At 28.6% G+C, this 23,033-nt stretch overlaps 1 protein-coding gene across 6 annotated transcripts in view; it reads left to right on the plus strand.

Annotated features, from left to right (window-relative positions):
- Positions 1-2,571: 2,571 nt before the first annotated feature.
- Positions 2,572-23,033, plus strand: part of LOC110619372 (exocyst complex component EXO70A1) — a 44,512-nt gene continuing 24,050 nt past the window's right edge. Inside the window, exons 1-16 of one of the 6 annotated variants that reach the window (XR_002488667.2) lie at positions 2,572-2,862; positions 3,649-3,786; positions 4,452-4,769; positions 4,853-4,933; positions 5,004-5,074; positions 5,271-5,356; positions 5,504-5,636; positions 5,789-5,950; positions 8,756-8,831; positions 9,006-9,500; positions 15,405-15,491; positions 15,589-15,662; positions 15,975-16,036; positions 16,152-16,275; positions 17,097-17,252; positions 21,234-21,308. Coding sequence is in view for 4 of the 6 variants with exons in the window: in XM_021762773.2 (XP_021618465.1) it covers positions 3,738-3,786; positions 4,452-4,769; positions 4,853-4,933; positions 5,004-5,074; positions 5,271-5,356; positions 5,504-5,636; positions 5,789-5,950; positions 8,756-8,831; positions 9,006-9,500; positions 15,405-15,491; positions 15,589-15,662; positions 15,975-16,036; positions 16,152-16,275; positions 17,097-17,252; positions 21,234-21,308 (2,049 nt within the window). In the remaining 2 variants the exon portion in view is untranslated. Of the gene's footprint in view, positions 2,863-3,604; positions 3,787-4,451; positions 4,770-4,852; positions 4,934-5,003; positions 5,075-5,270; positions 5,357-5,503; positions 5,637-5,788; positions 5,951-8,755; positions 8,837-9,005; positions 9,501-15,404; positions 15,492-15,588; positions 15,663-15,974; positions 16,037-16,151; positions 16,276-17,096; positions 17,253-21,233; positions 21,309-23,033 lie in introns of those variants that run through there. The other 5 variants (XR_006351237.1, XM_021762773.2, XM_021762772.2 and 2 more) reach the window with 5 other exon arrangements.

The following is a 23,033-nucleotide window of genomic DNA, read 5'->3' on the forward strand; positions in this document are numbered from 1 at the left end:
GGGCCAGTCTGCTTTAGAGGATCCTGATGGGCCTACTTTCTTCTCCAGGGCCCGGTCTCACCCCAGGTGCAACAAGCGCGGCAGTCATCATAAATAAATTTTCACTATATAAAATACCACATATAAATATTATATATAAAGTATTTCATTGAAGGTTTATATTCACATTATAAATTATGTACATATTTTTAATATATAAAAAAATATACTTTATATTAATAATATAAAATAAAATATTATATGTTTTAGCAAAATCACCCTTTATAATTTTTATAAAAATTCATATCTCTTAACTCATCTCTCGTGAGTTGTTTGAAATATTCAATATTTTTATTTTATTCACCTATAAGTGAACTTGTGATGATTATTAATTGATTGGCCGATTCAATAAAAACTGTATTTTATATCAATAATATTAAATAAAATAAAATATTTTAAGGATTATTTATATAATATAATTTTTTTTACATTTTAAAATTTTAATTGGCCTATTTGATTTTTTTTTACATTTTAAATTTTTAATTAACCTATTTGATAAAAACTGTATTTCATGTCAATAATATTAAATAAAATAAAATATTTTAAGAATTATTTATATAATATAATTTTTTTACATTTTAAATTTTTATTAAACTACAATAAATATATAAAAATGAGGATGAGAAGTAAATAATTGAATTCAAAAAAAATTATTGAAATAAAATTATATATTTTAAGGATTATTTTATTAGTGAAATAAAAGTTTAAAAACTATATTATAATTTATCAATAACTTTTTCGATTTAAGTTAGTGCCGTTAATTATAATTGAGAAAAGTTGAAAAAGTTTAATTTTATTATTTAAAATTTAAATTTTTGATATAAATATGAATTAATGTAAATGTTTGAATTTTTTTATTTAATAGATTTTGTAAGAAATAATTTTATATGGCATGATACTGATACGTGATCAAAATTTTTTATTAAAATTAATTAAGGTAAATGATTAAAATTGAAGCAAATTTTTTTATTAAAATTGATTAAAATAAATGATTAAAATTGAAGCAAATGTAAAAAAATTAGTTTTATTGTTTAAAATTATAAGGTTAGAATATAAATATAAAAATTTATAAATGTTTAAATCTTTTTTCCAATAAAATTTTATTTTACTATTTAAATAAGATAATTACTAATTTATTATATCAAATAATTTTTTTATTATTTGAATAAATATATAATTCTTTATTTATTAAATCATATTTATTTCATGAGTAAAATAAATAAAAAAATTAAATAATAATAATAAAAGAAGATAAGAATGTTAATGAATAAATATATAATTTTTATTTATTAAATTATATTTATTTCAGAGAGTCTATCAGTTAAACAATAGTTGATTAATTTGTTTACCAAAAGAGTGAGGAGCAACTGTTGGATATGAAACCTCTAACAGCTCTTTCTAACTTCTAATCCAAACACCCTTTAAATTAAAAATAATTAAAATATTTCATTCTAAATAAAAAAAAATTTTGAATTTTCCATTATATTAAATACTTGCAAATTATTTTTTAAATATAAATTATATTAAACTATTCAAGAGACCTTGACTCCAGTATTGGTTAAACTTCCATAAAAAAATAATTTGTTATTTAACCTGGAAGAAAAATTTGACCTTCTCTTTCAATAGGCCTTTTATCTATTGTAACCATTGCCAGGCATCAATTATTAACACATATCAATAATTTTTCATTAATAATGACATGTGAAGTGAAATAATAATTAACATAAATACAATAATAACTCAATAATTAAATACTTTTTGTTTTATAACCTATAATATTCAGAAATAAAATTCAATATTCGTAATTTTATTTTAAAAAAAATTTGACACATTAATTCAAAACAAAAATCTACATTCGACTAAATTAAATATTTATAATAGTTTTTTTTTTCGAGAATAATCCATACGTATACCAGTAAAATATACGATAGAAAATTTTAAAAGTTTCTAGTGAATTTTTTTTTTGCCATTTGATAATTTATTAATTATTTAATAAAATACATTGAACTACATACTCACATACTTAATCTGATAATAAATATATCTGAATGAATCTAAAAAATCTCAAATTCTACGGCTTAAATCCCCAATTCTCAATTATAAAAAACAAAATACATTGAAATACTTAACTAGGTCAGACAGCAGTAGAGCTTGCACATGGTCAATTAATCTGGGAGCGGGGCTTGGCTATTATATTCTCTATTCAATGTAGAAATTGTCCTTTTGTTCTAAAGTCAACCTTAAAGTTGCTCCCTCTCACTTTATATATAACAACCCACTTTTTAGAGAAATAATAATTATAGTTATTATTAAAAATATAAATACAAATTATGAAAGTTTAAGGAGTTAGTTTAAATTAGATTTGGATTTAAATTAAAAAAATATGAAAATTTTATGCGTAAAATAAAAATATATTGAATTGAAGGATTAAAATGATTTTTAATTTAAAATAAAAGGATCAACATATAATTTTCATGAAAATGACCGCATTTATGCTTCTCGCAATTATCTATACTTGTATTCTTGTGATTGTCTCTCTCTCTCTATATTTTTTAAACAAAGGGAGGAAGGTAGAAGCTTCAAAACAAAAGTGTGTTGACCCAAGCTATTATAGGAAGAGAAAGGGATTAACCAGAAAAAGGGAAGAAAAGGGAAAGAAAGAAGAGGAAGGAGAAGGCAAGAAGAAGGAGAAAGGAAGGAAAGGTGATCAAATTCATGTCTTCGGATGGTGGGTTGTAGGGAAAGAAAGGGAAATATGAGAGGGAAAGTGAGATTATAGAGAAGAAGAAGAAGATCAGAGTTAGGAGCAGCATAGTTCATAAGGTAAGTTTGACTTTTATTTCACTGTTGATTTTTTTGATATGTTTGAGATTTGTATGTGTAAAAGTTATGATTTCAATTTTGTAATTTTTTTTAACGGTTAGATTTGAATATATAGTAATTTTCAATAACCTACTATCTGGTTTGGATTTCCGATTATTGAGGCTGTTATGTTTTAGTATAAAATAAATAGTTGGAATTCTCAGAAAATCATGAAATTTGGTATGGATGATGTTTGATAGATTGAGGTTATTATGTTAAAAAAAAAAAATTAGTGAATTTTTTACTGCAATTCAAAATCTTAGAGTTATATGAACTATTCTCTATTTCAAAATGGAGATACATGCAGTCTTCAACTGCAATTCAAATTAAGTCAAAATTTATTTTCTTTATTATAAATCTCTTTCAAAATTTTTTTGTGGTTTTTCCTTTAACATTTTTCTTTGAAAACCCATAAACCCATATTTGGATTTTAGCATCTTTGCAGTCTAGCACCATTGTATAAATGAAATGCAGCCTTCAGCTGCAATTCAAATTAAGTCAAATTTTATTTTTTAAAAATTTTTTTTGTGGTTTCTCCTTCAACGTTTTTCATTTAAAAACACATATTTGGACTTTAGCATTTTTGCACCGTTGTATAAATGAAATGATTATACTATTGAGTATTTATTTATTTCTTTTTTCTATACATTGAATCCCACATCGGTTGTGAAAATGAGTAATGTACTCTTTATATGGGCTATAGGCACTCCTCTCCCTTGAAAACACATATTTGTTGGATGTTTACAGGAGAGAAACAAGTGCGACTCTCTCTCTCCCCTGCTCTCCTTCAACTCTTATAGTACGGTATCCACTTGCGGACCTTGAAGATTTGATTGATGAATTGGTTTAGAAACAAAGAGGCCAATCGCAGCACTGATACTAGAGGTATCGTTTAAGATCGATGCACTTGATAGAAAGGAGTTATAATATTTTTATGAGATCAATGAAAAATTAATCTTTTTTTTTAAATACATATTTATTGGTTCCATTCCTTTGTACTAGCAATTAGAAAAAATTATTAATTAATCTCTGTAATATAGAAAAATTCACTAGTTTTTCTTTTAATTTTGAAAAATATATTAAAATGTTCTTGAGGTTTTAAAAATTATACTAGTTAGTCTCTTATTTAATTATGTTCGTCAAATATTGAGAAAAATCTAAAATGCTCTCAATCGAAAAGACTAATTAGTTTATATTTTTATAAAATTTAGAGACCAATTAATAAATTTTTTATACTATAGAAACTAAATAGTAAAACGCTTAATACCTGAAATTAATGAAGGACTGATTTTAGATATTTTAATACGTCAGAGATATTTTAATGTGTTGTTTAAAATTAAAAAAATTAACTAGTGAGTTTTTCTATACCACAAAAACTAAGTGTTGTTTAAAATTAAAAAAAATTAACTAGTGAGTTTTTCTATACCATAAAAACTAAATAGTAAATTATTTTAAAAGTTTATCTAGATGCTTGACGCATAGAGAAAATACAGACTTTTACTTCCTTTTATTTTGAGCTTGTTATAATTTGCTCTAATACACCTCACTAGAAAGATTTGGGCCAAGGGAATATAGCTATGAAAAACTAGCAGATGCAACTGACAAGTTTTCCAACGCAAATCTCCTTGGCGAGGGTGGTTTTGGTCAAGTCTACAAGGGATTACTAGATGGCAAAGTTGTTGCAATTAAGAAACTTAAACAACTTCCGGATGAACAGTGGAAAGAAAAATTGGAGCTGGAGATTAAGGTTGTTAGCAGTGTTAGCCACAAAAATCTTGTTAAGCTGATCGGATACTGTATTGAAGGAGCCAATAGATTGCTTGTTTTAGAGTATGTTTCCCAAAAATCATTGAAATTTAATTTACATGGTGAGTTCTTTTGTACCTTGAGATATATAAATAATAAAATGTGAAGTTAAGATCCATCTTATCCATAACAAATGGCATAGCAGGAAACCAGATTTTGGAGTGGAAGAATAGAATGAAAATCGCTATCGGCTCAGCTAAAGGGTTGGAATATCTACATGAACTATGTGAGTCGACTTGATATATGTTTTTGTTTTATACATATATATATTGCTAAATGCTTTTACTCCCGTGCAGGTAAACCCAAAATCATACATCGTGATATTAAGGCTGATAATATTCTTGTTGACGATAAATTTGAACCAAAGGTAGAGCTTACATATTGAATTCACAGTAAATGAAGGAGAACTTTGAGCTAAGATCATTTTTAGATCATATATAACAGAAAAATGTGGGAATTGTTGGCTTTCATATTTGGACGTGAATTTATATTTTAGTTGTCTTTTTATTTTAAATTGTATGCCATAATAAATCTACTAAATCTACATAAACTATTTTTTTCAGGTCACAGACTTTGGACTTGCCTTGTTTTTTCCAGAAACAGGTAGCTTAACTCACATCTCTAGATCAAATAATGAGGGAACTGAAATGTAAGATGCTTCTTTTTTTTTTTATTTAAGAGGTTTAGTATGTGAATATTATAGTTTGATTAGTTATGATAAAATAAAAAAAAAGTCCATATTTAGGTTTCTCCTTTCAATTTTAATAAATGTGTTTAACAAGATTTTTCAATATAGTTATGCAGATCCAGAGAATTATCATACTAAAAAAATCTCAGAAAAGTTAGATGTTTATGCCTATGGAGTAGTTCTTTTAGAGCTAATAACAGGGAGAAAAACTAAATTCGAAGGCATGGATATTATTTCTTGGGTATGACACTCATCTTAATAGTTGATAGCTTTTGAATTTTATATACTCTATCAAATCCCTCAAACCATAAACAAATTCTATATATAAAATGGTGACATAAAATTAAACTTTGACAAAAAAATAACAATGCCTTTGTATTTATTAATTTTCAGGCAAAACCTCGGATTGAATATATTTTACGCAATGGAGATTACACATATCTTGTAGATTCTAAATTACAAGCGAACTACATCGAAGGAGAATTGAAAATAATGATTTTTTGCGCTGCAGCTTGTGTATATAAACCCTCAAACTTTCGCCCACCAATGAAACAGGTTAAAATTCTACGGCATTATTTATTCACATTTTTGTTTTTTTTGTCACGTTATTAATTGTCTATTTATCCTATTGTTCATGATGTAAAGAAGATGGAGGCTCTCTGTCTCCATTGCTAAGCAAGGCTCTCTGTCTCCATTGCTAAGCAATATTTGCCTTAACTAAATTTCAATGTTATTTCTATTTCTTTAAATTTCACTGTTATTTTTATTTCTTTGAGTCTCTGTGTTTCATAAATGGGATAATGGCTATCATACCCCTGTAGTTTGGTCTAACTAATTAATTTGCCTTTATAGTTTTAAAAATGTATTAAAATACCTTCATAGATTAATTTCGTTAACTAGAATGGATAACCGTTTGTTTCTCTTCATTTTTTCTGTTACACCATTAGTCAAAGTAGGGGAATATTTTTTTTGTTCAAATTACCTTTCTCGTGTTAAATAAAATAGAATAGAACTATCCTCTCCATTATCACAGCCTCTAAGTAAATTTCCTACACTCAAGATTTTTCTCCCTCTAACAGTGCCAAGGATTATTTGAAGACAGTAGACAGTAGGCAGTAGGCAGTAGGCAGTAGGCAGCAAGAACAAGCACGAAGAAGCAAGTGATTCTTAGCCATGGGTTCTACTGCTAATTCTTTGACTCTTCTTCATTTCTTGCTTATAGGGTTCTCTCTTTCTTTCTCTTTCTTATTTTATTTCTTTTGTTGTCATTCTCTTTCACATTATTGGTTGTATCAAGATTCATCTTTTTATTTTTCATTATATCCCAAATTCTTACCCATCTGATTGCACAAAGTTTCCACCATGGGTTATGTTCATCTCGCAATCTCCAAGAACTTGTTAGAATTAGTGAAAGAAGGGAAAAGGGTCTTCGTCTCTGGTGTGAAGATATATATACATTGGATTATATTTGTGACAAAGAACCAATGTGGATTACCCATCACCAAAATATGTTAAAGATGAGGAAGTCATTGATGTTGTTGAATTCAACAATGAGGATGGAGAGAGTGATGATGTTAAAGACTTCTTGATATAGGATTGATTAGATTTCGTTAAGAGTTTTAACCAATAATGTTTGGCTTAGACGAAATAACAGAAACGAAAAGCTAAAAGCCAAAAAATCTTATTTAAATTCTTGAAAGATTGAAAAGTATCTCAAATGGTCAAGAAAAGACTATTTATAATAGAAAAAACTCTAATATGCAAAATTATAAAAATATCTAAAAAAATAATTAAAATGCAAAATTGACCCTCTAAATGGTGAAATTTTTATTTCGAACTTTGTGACGCGGCCTTCGGCTCTCATCACACTTTTAAAAGTCGTGCGTCTCGAAATTCTCTTTCCGAAAAACTATCATGGTCTCAATCGGAAGTCGATAGCAAAAATTAAATCCGGTCCAAATCTGCCGTAAAATCCAAGCTAATTGCTCCGTATCACTTCTTGGTCTTGCAAGCGAAATGAAAAGCTTAAGAAAGTTCTAATGAAATATAAGAAAGCTAATTGCTCCGTATCACTTCTTGGTCCTGCAAGCGAAATGAAAAGTTTAAGAAAGTTCTGATAAAATATAAGAAAGGGATGAGGAAGAAATTGGGAAAGAGAATCAAGTATTTGATTTGGAAGAACCTGTTGTTGAAGAACCTACATTAGTTGAATTGAACTACAATAAATTTTGATGAGTTGATGGTTAAAAGTAAAGAACTTTGGATTGTAGAGTTCTTTGCACCGTGATGTGGGTATTACAAAATATTAGCTCTTAAGTGACAGAAAGCTGCAAATAATTTGAGGGTTAAGGTGAAGTTGGACCAGGTTGACCATGATGCTGAGAAGTCTCTAATGAGCAGGCTAAATGTGCAAAAATTTCCCGTAATCTTGGTGTATGACGCTAAAAAGAGAATCCAATTCCTTATGAAGGTGCCAAAACTACCTCATAAATTGCATAATTTTCTCTACAACATTTGGAATGTGTAAAAGAATCTGGTTGAAGTCAAAAGGCTTTGGAATTGGACTTATTTTTTAACATATTTAAGTGCCAGATGAAACAGATGTTCAGTGGAAATTTAGTTTGTATTGACTAGGATAAATGCAAGACGAAGTAAAATTATGCTGGCAAGAATTTAGTTCAATTAGCATAAGTTCCTTAGAGAGTTTCTTTAGGTCATCTTCCATGAGGGCAAGAAATCTTGAGGGGAGGTATTGATATGTGTCATTTTGAACTTGAAAAGCTTGATTCCTCCTCCTTTTGGTTCTTTCTATCTTTATTTATCTTTTTTTTTTGTTTTTTATGAATGTTCCTTTCTTATTATTTCTTCTATTATTCAATTTAGGCGATATTTGAAGATTTAGGGTAGTGGTAGATTAAGCGAGGTTATTTTAGTCTTTTCCATATCAACTAATAGATAAAATAGAGAAAAACATCCGGTTGTCCATTCCGATTAATGGAATTAAATGATATTTTAATATATTTCTAAAACTATAAGGACAAATTAATTAGTTAGGCTAAATTACAGAGGCACCATAGTGATTATTCCTTCATAAATTGTTAAATTTTTTTATCTTTAACCTATTTATATCATCTTATATAGTTGTTACTTATCTTATCACTTAAAGCTTATATACGTACATATTCTAATCAAAAGAACATAAGAAATAAAAAATATTTTCAATTTATATATTACTTTTACATCCATTTTTTACTTATTTGAAAAATTTAGCATCTAATATTAGAATGAGAGAGTTATAATCCAATAAAAATAGAGATATTACAATAGCTTATCATTAACACTTTTTGCATTGCTACGCAGATAGTTCGAGCTCTTGAAGGATACCTGCCTATAAAGGATATATGGGATGAGAAGGATGACATCCAATTCCTTAATAGTACTGTATACAAATACCCATTTCTTATAGAAATTCAATATGCTATTTATACATAATTGCTATGAGAAATTGATCTATTAAAGTTCCTCTTTTGCTTTTGATCAACTTATTTCTTTTAATATTGTCCTACCTTTAGTTATGCCACTACTCTAATTTATACATTCTCTTGATCAGACAATCCCAATCTTGATAGATCTCATAATGTTGACAAGTTTCAACATATGGTACCGAAGCCTCTTATCATTTCAGAAGCTAGTAATGGCAATGAGTTGAGGGATTTTACTCAACAGGAACTTATGGTAGCAACTAAGGGCTCCTATAATAATACCACTAAAGGCATTGAGAGGTTTCAAGATCATTATGAGCCGAAAAGTTTTAATTATCGAGATCTAATAATAGCAACTGAAGGTTTCTCTGAGGACAACCGTCTCGCCGAGGGTCCTTTTGGTCTAGTCTACAAAGGAGACATAAATGGTGAAAAGGTGACTATTGCAAAATTTAGTAATCCCAAGAAGCATGATGAAGAATACGAGAAGATGAAAGCCATCGGGAGTGGCATCCACCACAAAAATCTTGTTAACCTTATTGGATATTGTGAAGAAGGAGCTAATAGACTTCTTGTTTATGAGTTTGTTCCGCGGGGCAAATCTTTGAGATATTATTTAAAAGGTATGTCTTTTAATTTACTTTAAAGTTTTTCATTACTAGGAAAATTTTTGCAAGACTTTGTTGACAATTAGTTTATTGATATTTACTGGCGGAGCCAGCAGTGGCCAAGAGGGGCTATGTGCCCTTGAAAATTTTAGGAGTATATAGGTAATTTTTTTAAAATATGAAAAATTATCATTAAATCCCTATATGTTTATAAAATTTATCCGCTAATTCTTATTTCAAAATTATTTAATTAAATCATCATTATATTTTATAAAATTAAACACTTTAATCCATTTATCAAAGAAATTTTTACTATTTAGTCCCTTATCTTCTTTATTATGTTTTAATCCAAAAAATTGCTTCTCATTCTTAATATTTCAAGTCCAAATTTCTATTTAATTTTTTTTTAGGTTATTAACTCATTATTTGATTTAATTATATATTATTTTTATTAGTAAGTGATTTTTTATTTATTTATCTCACTTAGTTATTAATATATTTATATGATTAAAATTATACGAAAATAAATTTTAATACGTTAAAATATTTTAAAAAAAAATTAAATTTCAATAATAAACCATATACTAAAATATCATATTATTTTAATAGTATTAATTTTTTTTTATAGATTTGCATATTACAAATTTTACTGCATTAAATATCATTAAAAGTCGACTCTATAATAAAATTAGTGATAACCATGAGTAATTGATCAACAACTTATATTAAAAAATATATTTACAAATGTTAATAACGATATTATTAACAATATATTTCAATAAAAAATAAAAGAGAATAATTACTATTTAATTATAATAGTTTATTTATTTTTTATAAGAATTTATTTTCTTAATATGTATTTATTTTATATTTTTTTTTCATAATTTTTATTCACTTTGATTTTTTATACATTTATTTTATTGATTTTTCAATTATACACATTTAAAAATATTAAATTTTATTAAATACTAAGAAATATTTTAAATATTTATTTTAAAAAATAATTAATAATATGTTGATTTAAAAATAATATAAAATTAAATAGAATTATAATAGCGAATTTATATGTTACTATAATAAAAAAATAATAATAATTTTGAGATAATAAAAAATCTATAAAAATAAAAAAAATATTTTATTTATTTTAGTTATTTATTTAAATTAAAGCCAAAACTAAATTCTTGCATCCACCGGTGGTAGTATGTGATATCCAAACACCACCAATAGCTAGTTTTATCCCTTTGTTTGAATTATTTATTATTATTATTTTTTAAAAAATAAAACTACTTATTATATTAATAAAATTCTATCAAACAAAAAGAGATATCATTCCAAACAGAGAGACGACTATACCTAATAGATTCTCTAGCCAAAGCATGAGCAGCTAGAATGGCATGACGACGAACCCATCTAACAGAAATATCAGTTCTAGAGTATAACAAAGATTTATAATCATTCAAAATCAAACCCAATTCAGAAATGTCTAAATGTAGAGACTGAAGAGATTAAACTACTTGCAAACAATCCATAAGAATGCAGCCATTAAAAGGCAGAAATTTCATCTCAAAGAGCAAACAGTGACGGAGAGTTAAAGTTCCTGCGTACCATTACCTTCCGAGAAACCAGAAACACCACGTTGAAATATACCCTCAGAGTTTTCCACAACAAAATCGTAGCCAATAAAATCTTGAGTTTGAAACAAAGCCCCATCAACTTGACAAAGCCAATTGAAATTGTCCAAACTTGAAGATGACGCACGAATTTGAAGAGGAATGACTTCAGGATCACGAGCAGGGTTGGATGAATAAAACAAATTTCTGCGTTGATATAAAGTAGAGTGGTATTTCCATGCAAAACACCAGCACGTTGAGTAGCTTTCCAATCCAATATATGATGCATGACATCTTCCACAAGGTGAGCTGCTGAATTTTGCACCTGGTTCCATAATAATAAATTCCTTGCTGACCATAATCTCCATACACAAACCATTACAAATGTTTTTCGAACCTTGTCTTGGGACTTCAAAATCTACATTAAAAAATTATAAAAATTATCATTAAGTTGCAAATCTCCCACTCCTCCTAACCTTCAAATTTCCTTGGACACAGGACAATGCAACAAAATATGATTGACACTTTCATCTTCATAGCACCAAGAATATCTAGCATCCACATCCACACCCTTTTGCCTTAAGTTATCCTTTGTAGGCAATATATTCCTACAAGCTCTCCAACAGAAATCCTTCACTTTTGGAAAGAACGAAACATTCTACAAACTAGTCCATAACTCACCCCCAACATTAAAAGATGATATTCCTAGCAAGTCCATACAAACAACGTATGCAGACTTTACCGTATACACACCTCTTTTAATAAGTGCCACAAGAAGGAATCTTCCTTATTGGTAATACTAATAAGAATACTAATAATAGCTCTGATATCTCTTGGAGAAAAAAGCTTCATTAAAAGAGCAATGTTTCAAACCCTCCCATTACCTTCAAAAAGATCACAAACATGCAAATGTGGTTCAGTAAAATCAGGGCCATCATCCGTAAAAAAGGTATCCTCCTTAGGAATCCAGGGAGCTGAAGTCGCTAAAATCTTCTCTCCATTACCCACTCTCCACCTTGTACCCCTTCGAATTAACTCCCTTGATGCCATCACACTTTTCTAAACAAAGCTAGTACCATTACTTACATTGACAGAAAATAAATCACCATTTGGGAAGTACTTTGCTTTAAACACTCTATAACAAAGAGTATTAGGATTTGTTAAGAACCTCCACAGTTGTTTGCCAAGTAAAGACAAATTAAAACTCCTAAAGTCCCGAAACCCCATACCCCCCTCCTTCTTTCTACTACACATCTTCTCCCACGCTAGCCAATTAATACCCATCTGCCCTTCTCTTTTACCCCCTACCAAAAGCCATTAACCATTCTATGCAATTCATTCAAAATAGTAATGAGAATCAAAAAAATATTCATGCAATATGCAGGTATAGCCTGCAACACAGATTTTATAAGAACTTCCCTGCCTGCTCTAGATAGGAATTTGCTGCTCCATGAATTAATCCTCTTCCACATTCTTTCTTTCAGAAAACCAAAAATTGCTTTTTTGTTTCTCCAATAAGAGAAGGTAACCCCAAGTAGGCACTATAATTCAATGGTGAATGAACATCCAAGATATTACTGATATTAGATCTTATAGAGGAGACCACATTGGGATTGAAGAAAATGCTAGATTTGTTAAAGTTCACCACTTGTCCAGAAGCAGCTGCATAGGTATTGAGAATAGATTTAATACTATCTGTTTCCTCCAGTCTAGCATTAGAAAATAGCAAAGAATCATCTGCAAAAAATAAATGTGAGATATTTGGACATTTAACACCTGCCCTATAGCCCTGCAACCAGCCCCTAGATTCAACATCTTTAAGTAGTAATGATAAGCCTTCCGCACACACCAAATAGAGATACAGAGAATAGGATCCCCCTTCGAAGACCTTTACCAGGCACAATAGGACCAATCCAATCACCATTAAAATTGATATTGTAAGAAGCTTCCGAAAAGCACATAGTCAACCACTTAATCCATTGAGTTGAAAAACTAAATGGTTCCAGCATGCCTTTTAGAAACTCCCACTCTACCTTAAGCCTTGGAAATATTAATTTTAAGTGCACAATTACCATCATTTCTGCCCTTATTAATTTTCATATTGTGAATCATTTCAAACGCAACCATAACATTATCGGTAATCAATCGATGAGGGATAAAGGCAAACTAATTCTCAGAAATAATCATAGGAATGACCCTTTTAAATCTATTCGCCAAAGCTTTAGCCATAATCTTATATAACACATTACATAACGAAATTAGACGAAAGTCTTTAACTGTTTCAGGACTATCCACTTCAGGGATCAAAACAATCAATGTTTCAGTAAGAGAAGAAGGAAAAGTACCTTGTTGAAGCCATAGGCGACAACCATCGGAAATATCATTGCCAATCAAGTGCCAAAATCTCTGATAAAATGCAGGATTTAACCCATCCGGCCCAGGTGCCTTGTCTGGATGCATCTAAAAAAGAGCAGCACTAAATTCCTCATTTAAAAAGGGAGCACAAAAGTTAGTATTATTAGCATCACTAATCAAGGGAGGCACCAACTCAAAAACCCATTCACAATCCACAGAACTGCCATAAATAATAGACTGAAAATAATGCAGAACATGATTTTTAATTTCCTACTCATCTTCAATCTAGGTACCCAACGACTCCTTTAATTTAGTAATACTTTGTCTATCATTAATTTGTGCATGAAAAAATTTTGTATTTTGGTCCCCATTTTTAAGCCAAAAGCACTTTGCCTGCTGTTTAAGTCTAATTTCTTTCTGCTCAAGGAGACGATTCCAGTCTTCCTTTAAAGAGGCGTGAGGAACAGTACTGGATCTATTATCCAATAATCTATGTATAGCATTCTTCTTTTGCCAAAACTCTCTATTTTTACTCCTACCCCACAACGAAAGAGCATAAACTAAATCATCACGTTTCATCAAAAGACTGCGTGGTATAGAATTAACCTAAGCTCCTTTAACAACCTCGACTAGACCCTCATCATATAACCATACATTATTAAATTGAAATCTCCTTCTATCTCCCTTATTATCCTTAGGAGTTGTATTAATCACCAACGGTTTGTGATCTGATCTAGGAACATGAACAACTGAGCAGATCGCATTAGTGAATTTACAAGCCCAGTCCTCAGTAGCAAGGGCTCTATCAAGCTTTTCTCTAACTAGCTTATTCGATTCCCTACCTTTCGCCTATGTGAAGAAAGAGTCAATAGTGGGTATTTGAACAAGATTACTGTCTTCAAGTGCCTGTCTAAACCCTTGCATAAGATAATTTGGCAAAGATACTCCTCCTTCTTTCTCATCTCTCGAGTATAAATCATTAAAATCTCCCGAACAAAGCCGCGGAAGAGAGCTTCTATGAGATAAAGCTCAAATAAGGTTCCAAGACTGATGTCGTCGTTGCGATTCCAAAAACCCATAATAACCAGTAAACCTCCATTAAACATTACCTTCTGAAATAACTGAATCAATAAAATTTGAAGAAAAGCCAACCACAGAAATAGACACATGACTCTTCCACATTAACGAAAGGTCTCCTCCCAATCATTGTCTATTGACTGAAAAGTAACCATCAAACTGTAAAAAACTACGAAAAAATTCCATACGAGAACTAAAAGTTTTGTTTCCATCAAAAATAAAATGTCCGACTTGTAACTAGTAACCAAATCTTTTAATGCATTAACTGTTCGAGAATTGCCAAGTTCTCGGCAGTTCCAATACAAGACGATCATTGCTTTCAGCTATCCCGACCTTTGACGGGAGGAAAAGGCGAGAGCATCGAGCCACGGAGGGACCACAGAGGGAAACTTGCTATATTTATTATTTTATTTTAACAATATAATTTAATAATTTTATATTTTGTTTTTTAAATTCACACTATGAAAGTCTCTAATAGTAAAATTAATAATTAATTATAATTTTATTTCAAATCTCAATGAATAATTTTAAATATCAATTTATGTAATTTTATACAAAAATACTTTTAAGTAATAAATTATAGACAAAAGAAAATTTGTTTTGCTTGCAAGTTGCATGGTTTATTTATTAGTTTATTTTAATAATATGTTTTAATATTTTATATTTTATATATTAAAATCAAAATACAAAATTTTATTAATAATAAAATAATTTATCAATTATAATCTTATTTAAAATACTAATAAATAATTTTTAAATAGTAATTTATATAATTTTATACATGTTTATAGTAAAAGAAATTTTAAATAAAATATTTTCAGATAACAAATTATAAAAATTAGAATAAAAAAGTTATGCCACATGTTACTTCACGTAGGAGAGGAGCAATCAACTTTGGACTGGAAAACCAGAATGTCAATCTTGGATAGCGTTGCAGAATTATTGTGTTTTCTGTTAGAGCAAGGTGAGTGATTTAATTAGGTGGTGGCTACTATAAGCTTTGTTCCGTTTCAACAGTAGAAGGTGTTTGTATCTTATTACTGTGATTTTTGTACTTTCAGGTAAATTCTATAACAGAGATATAACAGAGGATTGGATAGACGATTTTCTAATTGATGATGATTTTCTACCAAAGGTGATTAAAAGTTTTGAAAATTATCTAATTTATATTTTAAATTAATAAAAAAAAATTGTTTTTTTTAATGTAAATATACGTTCTATAAATTAATATAATAAAATTATTATTAATTAAATATTATATTTTATTCTATTATTTTTAAAAATATGTTTTTCTAAAAATACCATGAATTTCAATCATATTCTAGAAGATAAAACTGATTAAATAGCCTATGTTTTTCCCTTTGATGTTTTTTTTTTTTTTGAATCAATTTTCTCTTTGATGTTAAAACTATGAGATACACTAAATTCACTTGTGTTGTAATTGCAGTTTGCAGAGTATGGACGTGAAAAGTTTTTTTCAGATTTTGCTGCTAATTGCAAATCTATTAGGTAAATATGAAAATTCGATATTGTTGCCCCAACTAAACTAAATATTTACACCTATAGAGTATATTTATTGAATTATATCTCATATTTTAGCACTACTTGACTTTCTCAAATGCAGATGTACGGCTCCTGAAAGTGCTAATAGTGGGGAGTTTACCCAGAAGACCAGTGTTTATTATTATGGTCTGATGCTTGTGGAGATGATAACTGGGAAAGAAACTGTTGCTGATATAGTTCAATGGGTACATTCTTGTTTCTCCATTAATATAGTCTATAGATATTGGGTGAATTTATAAAGTGAAGGGAGACAGAGTATGACAACTAGAGCTTAATTGCTTAGGAGAGAAAAAAAAATAGGAAACTAATATTTCATCTATTAATATTTAGGCAGTTTATGTTGATTTTCTTACACCGGAATAATTTAACGATAAGGAGGAAACGAAGCAAACCTTTAGTTCAGGTATTAGGGTTCAGTTTTTTTGTTAATCAGACTAATGATAATTTGGCACTCCTTCAAAGTACTAGAGCATGATTTCCTTCTCTTGAGCTATGTGATCATATTGAGTTTGATTGGAGAAGCAGTTGGGGTGTTGGTTTTTGGACGCCTATGCCTTGTTAGATCTTGGACACCACATGTTTGTTACTTTGCCTGTGAGGTTTTGTGTTAAGTTTTCCCTTGAATTTCTTTCTGTTGGCTCCTTCGCATCCTTGTATTTCAATTTTATGCACTTTTATGTTCTCTTGGTTGAGTTTTGGATGTGTTAGAAGCTCTTTTTGCTACTCTTTTGTTGCTCGATGACCTTGCTTCCTTGTTGTTCCTGCTGCTTTAATCTTGAGTTGCTTTTGTTATCTTGCTATTGAGTCATTATTGTTTACCTTATTCATCTTGATTCTGATCGCGTTATTTCGGTTTTTGTGTATCTTTTGATCTGGTTATTGATTTCTCCTGTCAATTATTTCTTGTTTCAGTAAGATATAGCCCTGTTATGTTGTTTTTACCTGTTTATTTGGCTTCATGCCTCACCATCCTAATCATATTATGCTTATCTGTATATGTATATAGGTAGTACCTCAACTTAAAAGAGCTCAATCTGACGGCAATTATGATTTTATCGACAAGAGATTGAAGGAGTACAACAAAATTGAAATGGATGGAATGATTGCTTGTGCCTTAGCCTGTTTAAGTGATAATCCACAAGATCGACCAGAAATGAATCAGGTAATTCTGCAACAGCTTCATTATATTTAATTAATATTATAATATTGATAGATTTACTACTCTAAATGAATATAAATGTGTAAAGCAACAAATAAAGCGCAGTAAAAACAAAAGGGCAGAATTAGAGAATATTTGCACAATCTTTGTAAAATCCCTCTTTTTACAGAAAATCTCTTATATCAAACTCTACCCATAATATTTGGCTATTATAAATTAAAATACCATAATTTTATAAAAATATCTCCCCCTAAATCTTAAATCTTATAATATAATATTAGCTGAAGGTATAATTGAATCCAGCAGAGTTTTAAAATATTTAAACCTTTTATTTAAAAAATTTAAAAGCTCCGATATACATTCTAAATTCAAACTCGATTCGTAAATTATTTATAAAATTCAATCTTAATTCAAACTCAACTCATATTGAGCTCGCTTAAGAGTGCAAGTGTGAAACTAAAGTTCGAATTTAAAAGCAAGTCAAACTTTAAGGTAATTAATTTTTTTAAGGTAATTTAGTTTTAATAAAAATAAAATTTCACCTTTAATCCATATGGAAAGATTAGGAGGGGATAAATAGAGTATAACTTAGCATGAACATTATCTTCTCTATGGAAAACTATTAAGCTTTCCCAAAGTGCACAATTTGGTCTAGTGGCTTTGAGTATGCAGATTCTCATGGATTCTTAGGTTCAATACTACCAATGTCATTTTGCTTTTTGTTTTTACAAATATTTTTATTTATTTTCCTTTAAGTTTCTTTTTTTTCCTTTATCTCTTTTTCTTTTAAGTTTCAAATTCTTTGTTACTATATATCTATAAAATATTTAACTGAGATTTAATATTTTATTTTTTTGAAAATATTTAATTTAAAAAGGTGCATATCAAGTAAATATATTAATTATTTTAAAATTTATTATTATATATATGATTAACTATAAATATCAACACTTATTCCATACAATGTTACTTAGAACCTTGTATATATGTATAAGGAGAGGAAAAATAGCCCACTAGTAAAATTTGAACTTTTTGAAAGTTCAAGATTTAAAGACAGAGAAAGAAGTATTTAAAATTTTAAGGGATATATATTCCTAAAAGAAAAAAGAGAATGTTTAGATCTCAATCCTTTATAATTGAATTATTCAATTCAAAACTACGTAGTTTTGCTTAATGAATGTTAAATATATTTTTAATAATAAATTAATTATTATAATTTATTTTTAATTTAAAAAATATTATGTATATTAAATTTTAATGTATTGATTTATATTTAAATCATAGGAAAACTTTAATTTATAAAAATAAACAGATAATATTAATATGAGAATAAACATAAAGTTTGTATAAAAACATATAAAAAGAGGTGGTAATAACGATGATCAATTAAGTTCAAAAAGTACATACATATATGCACATATAGAAAGAGAGGGATTTAAAAGATAGTTTATATTAACTATATATTTATTATTTAATATACTAAATTTATTTCTTATGTAGTCATAGTATTAACTTTATTTTTTATTATAAATTTAAATTAAATTATAAATAAATGATTATACTATAATTTTAAATAGGACATTATGTTTAAAAAATTAACATTAAAATAATAATTACAAATTTATAGAATATAAATTAATATAAATATTTGAGAAAATATAAATGATTTAACTCACCAATCTATTTATTAAGTTTATAAATATAATATTACAAAACCTACTTACAAGTTTTATAAATCAGCTTCTACAGGAGCCAACTCATGAGCTTGCTCAAGAACTTGCTCCCCAACCTACTCATAAATTTAAAAATGAGTTGAACTTATGAGATTTATAAATTGAATATAATTGAGCTCAAACTTAACTCATTTACTTAATGAGTCTAAAAATTAAGCACAATCTTAATTTGTTTACAAAATAAGCTGAGTTCGATCAAATTTTTATCGAGTCGAATTTTAAATAATTCATGAATAACTTAATTTATTTATACCCTAATATTAACTCAAATAGAGGATAGAAGAATAAGGAAAGGAAAGAGAGAGGTAAAACTTGATAACAAGAAGTTAGAATTATGTTTCTGGCCTTTTAAAGCCTCACATTAGGCATAAACAATTTGGTAAAAATAGTCGACTTCAAATCCAATCGGTGAATCGGTTCATTTAAAAAAAAACAGAAGCTATGTAGACCATCAAGTATCAAAGCTGTTAATTGGCTTCTCAAGTGATTGACTAATAAAGGTTTGATTTTCAAGTTGAGCACCCAAAACAACTCTGACTAAAAACCCTATAAATTTTGATGGAAAATTCAATTTATAAATTGGTGCATACTACATTGGAAAAAAAAAATATATAACCAGCTAAAAATCTCAATGAAATTCATTTTTGAAGATTTTATAATTTTACTAGAATTTGCATACTTATACAAGTTGTCAAAGAGCCAAGGACGATGAAGTGAAATTGAATTATAAACTTATAACTTACATGAGAAATAAACTGTCTTAAGAGCCACTTCCTTTTATACTTCTCATGCATTCTCTGACCCTTAGTCTTTTCTTGGTATTTTTTTTATTATTTTTTTTATATAAAGGAAAATTATTATTAAGAACCTGAAAAAACTTAGTATGGCACAAACTCTTAGAGTTCAAAGCCAATCCAGAAAAAAGAAAAAAAAAAAAAAACACTACCTAGATATTTGCATACTAAGTGGAAAAACTTGGAAACCTTGAAACAAGAAATAGACTAAACAGAAGAGACCAACAAAACAAACAAGCCTAAAAACCAGAAAACCAGCGGCAAAAAACATCAAATCCACCAAAACCACTAGAAGACTACCAAAATATCCTCAAAACAGGAGGATGAAACCACACCAAAAGAGAGCAAATTTACTGTAATCAGAAGAAACCAGGGCCTTCAAGATGCAGCAAATAGGGTGAAGTTGGATCCTTTTTCAGCTAAAAGCACAACAAGTAGCAATAGCAAATAGAAAGCAGAGAGCAAATGAACCAAAAGCAGAAGAACAGAACCAAAAGGCCCTCTAGGGAAGAGAAAATAGGCTACAACCATGCTATAAAATCTTTAGATCTATGAACACATTGCTTTACTAGAGCGTTTGCTGTCCAATTAGCTTCTCTTGGAATTTTGCGAATAGAGAAAGCATGAAATAAATTGGAGAGGTTCATGATAGAGTTATGAGCCTAAGCAAGCCTTTAGGGTGGGAGAGAGGTTGAGCCCATGAGATAGCTACCTGAGAATCTGGTTCAAGAAGGATTCCTTGGTTAGAGCTTCAGATATCTTAGTATAGAAATTCTTTTTATCGAATCTCTATTTTTCGTTCAACGCTAATAAAAGAAACAAAAGTTTTTATTAGTAGTACTAACCCAATGCTTTTTAGCATCAAATTTTGGAGTGAATCACCTTGATTCGCTAAGAACCACTAAGGTTCAACATACTTTCCTTTCATTCTTTGCATATCTCACTTTCTGTTTGGTTCTTAGGAAGTTGATTAAAACTATAGGAATTTGGGTTTTTGAGGTTTCAATGCGAATCCGAATGAGGGGTTCAAGAATGAGTCAACTTTTTCATTTTGGTTTTCAAATAGAGAAAACACAAGTCTTTTGCTTTAAGGTATTCTTCTTAGCTTTTTATATTTGCTTACACAGAACTACATCTAGCCACTACTGATTAGCTATTATCATTGTTTTACATTGTTCCTAATTTTGCTATTTGATTTCCTAAAACCAGGATGAAAATTAAAGGAATCTGATTTGAGCATTAAAATAAGCCTTAGCCTTAAAGAATATTAGATTAAATGAATCATTGGCTACTCTTTCCACATTTTCTTATGATGCCCTATCCTATGGATAATCAATATCTAAAAAATGTTACATAGAGTGAATGAGATTTTATCATATTTGCATTTTCCTTATTCACTAAATACAAAACTTATGCCATATGATCATCATTCATAAAGTCTCTGGATTATTTTGTAGATAAGAACGCATGCTATAAGGAAATATGACGAGGATATTCATGAGACTTTAAAGGCTGCAGAGGCTATATTTCAGGTTGGCTTCATAGGGTACTAGAATTTCACATTATTTTGTTGTTATCAGTGGAATAATTATTCGAAAGTTGATCTTTTTTTCTTTTTCCCCTTTGAAATATGATTAGTTATTTTAATGTTTTATGCAACATACATCTTACTTCTCGATTGAGATTAACTTGGTCAAAGAGTTATTTTTCTTCTTTGTCGAACATAATTATTATTTGCTCTTCTATATCCATAAATTTGGTTCTATAGGTAACAATTCTTGCAGCATCTCTTTTTTAAACACTCCAAATTAAGTTGATCCTCTATCTTCCAAATGATCTTACCTTTTCCAAATAATCACCTAAATTACGTTCTTTAGTAATTCTTGTAACTTAAGTTGTTGTGCACTTGTATTACAAAAATTAAAAGTCTATAAATTGTAATATTAACTTTCTCCCTCTACATAGAGAAAAGATTCAGATTTTTCTTCTTTTTCTTAATATACAAAATAAATAGTTAATACTTTTTGATAGGTTTTCATATGTAAATATGTTACATAGACTAGGAAGAGACAACTTGAGAGGGAAGAGTAATGATTGAAACGGAAATTGACTTTTTTTTTTTTTTTTTATTGGAGAGGATCTTGACTTTTAAGAGAAAATTGGGGAAGTTGAGAGGCTTTTTTTTTTTATATTTCAAATATTTTAAAAAATCCTATTACATTTAGTTGAGTTTGTTGAGAAATTGGAGGGAAAAGTTAGTTGTTGTTAGTAGTAGTATAAAAGGGAAACAATTGTAACAGAAGAGATTCTTAGAAAAGACTAACAAAATTACATTCATCAGTTGTTCTGATGAAATTTCTACAAGCTTCTCTCTTCTCTACCTTAAATCTTCTTAACTCACTTCTAGCTCTTCTTCTTTTTTGTCTTTTTCAGTACTAATCTCTTAGTTCTTATGGATCTAGGAATTCTGATTGTTATGGTCTCATATCTCTACTTCTAGGATTTAGGATAACAAAAGATACCAATAGATGAGAACATATAAAGCCTTATTAGCAATTTGGGAGTTTTAACATATGCCTAAGTTATATGATACCAATGTAAAAAGACTTGTTAACAGGAAATTGGAATTTTTGGCTGAAATTGCAACTTTGCAAAATATTTTATTTATTTTTTAATTATTAACCCATACATGTACTTTATGAGATTTATACATTTGAGATTGACTCTTTTTCTCTTTAGTAACTAATAAAGAACTTCTCTTAGAACTTTATCATGTCCCTTCGATAGATTAATGAATACCATGTGCATATCTTTCTTCCGCTCCAAATAAATTTCCATTAATAATCTTAGTAGAAAGGTAAACTCTATTGTAGTTATAAAACCAAATTGGTTTTTGATAGCTTAATAGTGTCCCTAAGTATGGGTTGAATCACTTTTCTTATATTTTTTGAAATAGGACTGTTTAGACTCCATTAGGATTAGGAGTTTTAACCAACAACGTTCGGTTAAAACAAAATTTAGAAGATAAAAGGCTAGAAGCCAAAATTTCTTATTTAATTTTCGAAATTTGAAAAGTGTCTCAAACAGTCAACAAAATTGGTATTTATAATAGAAAAAATCCTAATATGAAAAATTATAAAAAAATCAAAAAAAATAATGAAGAATTTTGGAAAAATTTAGAGAATTCTTGTATTTCACTCTTAATCTTTACAATTGGTCTATATGACTATTTCTACACAAAGAATTATATCTAAACA

Source organism: Manihot esculenta, chromosome 7 (assembly GCF_001659605.2).
Source record: "Manihot esculenta cultivar AM560-2 chromosome 7, M.esculenta_v8, whole genome shotgun sequence".
NCBI classification, from domain to species: Eukaryota; Viridiplantae; Streptophyta; class Magnoliopsida; order Malpighiales; family Euphorbiaceae; genus Manihot; species Manihot esculenta.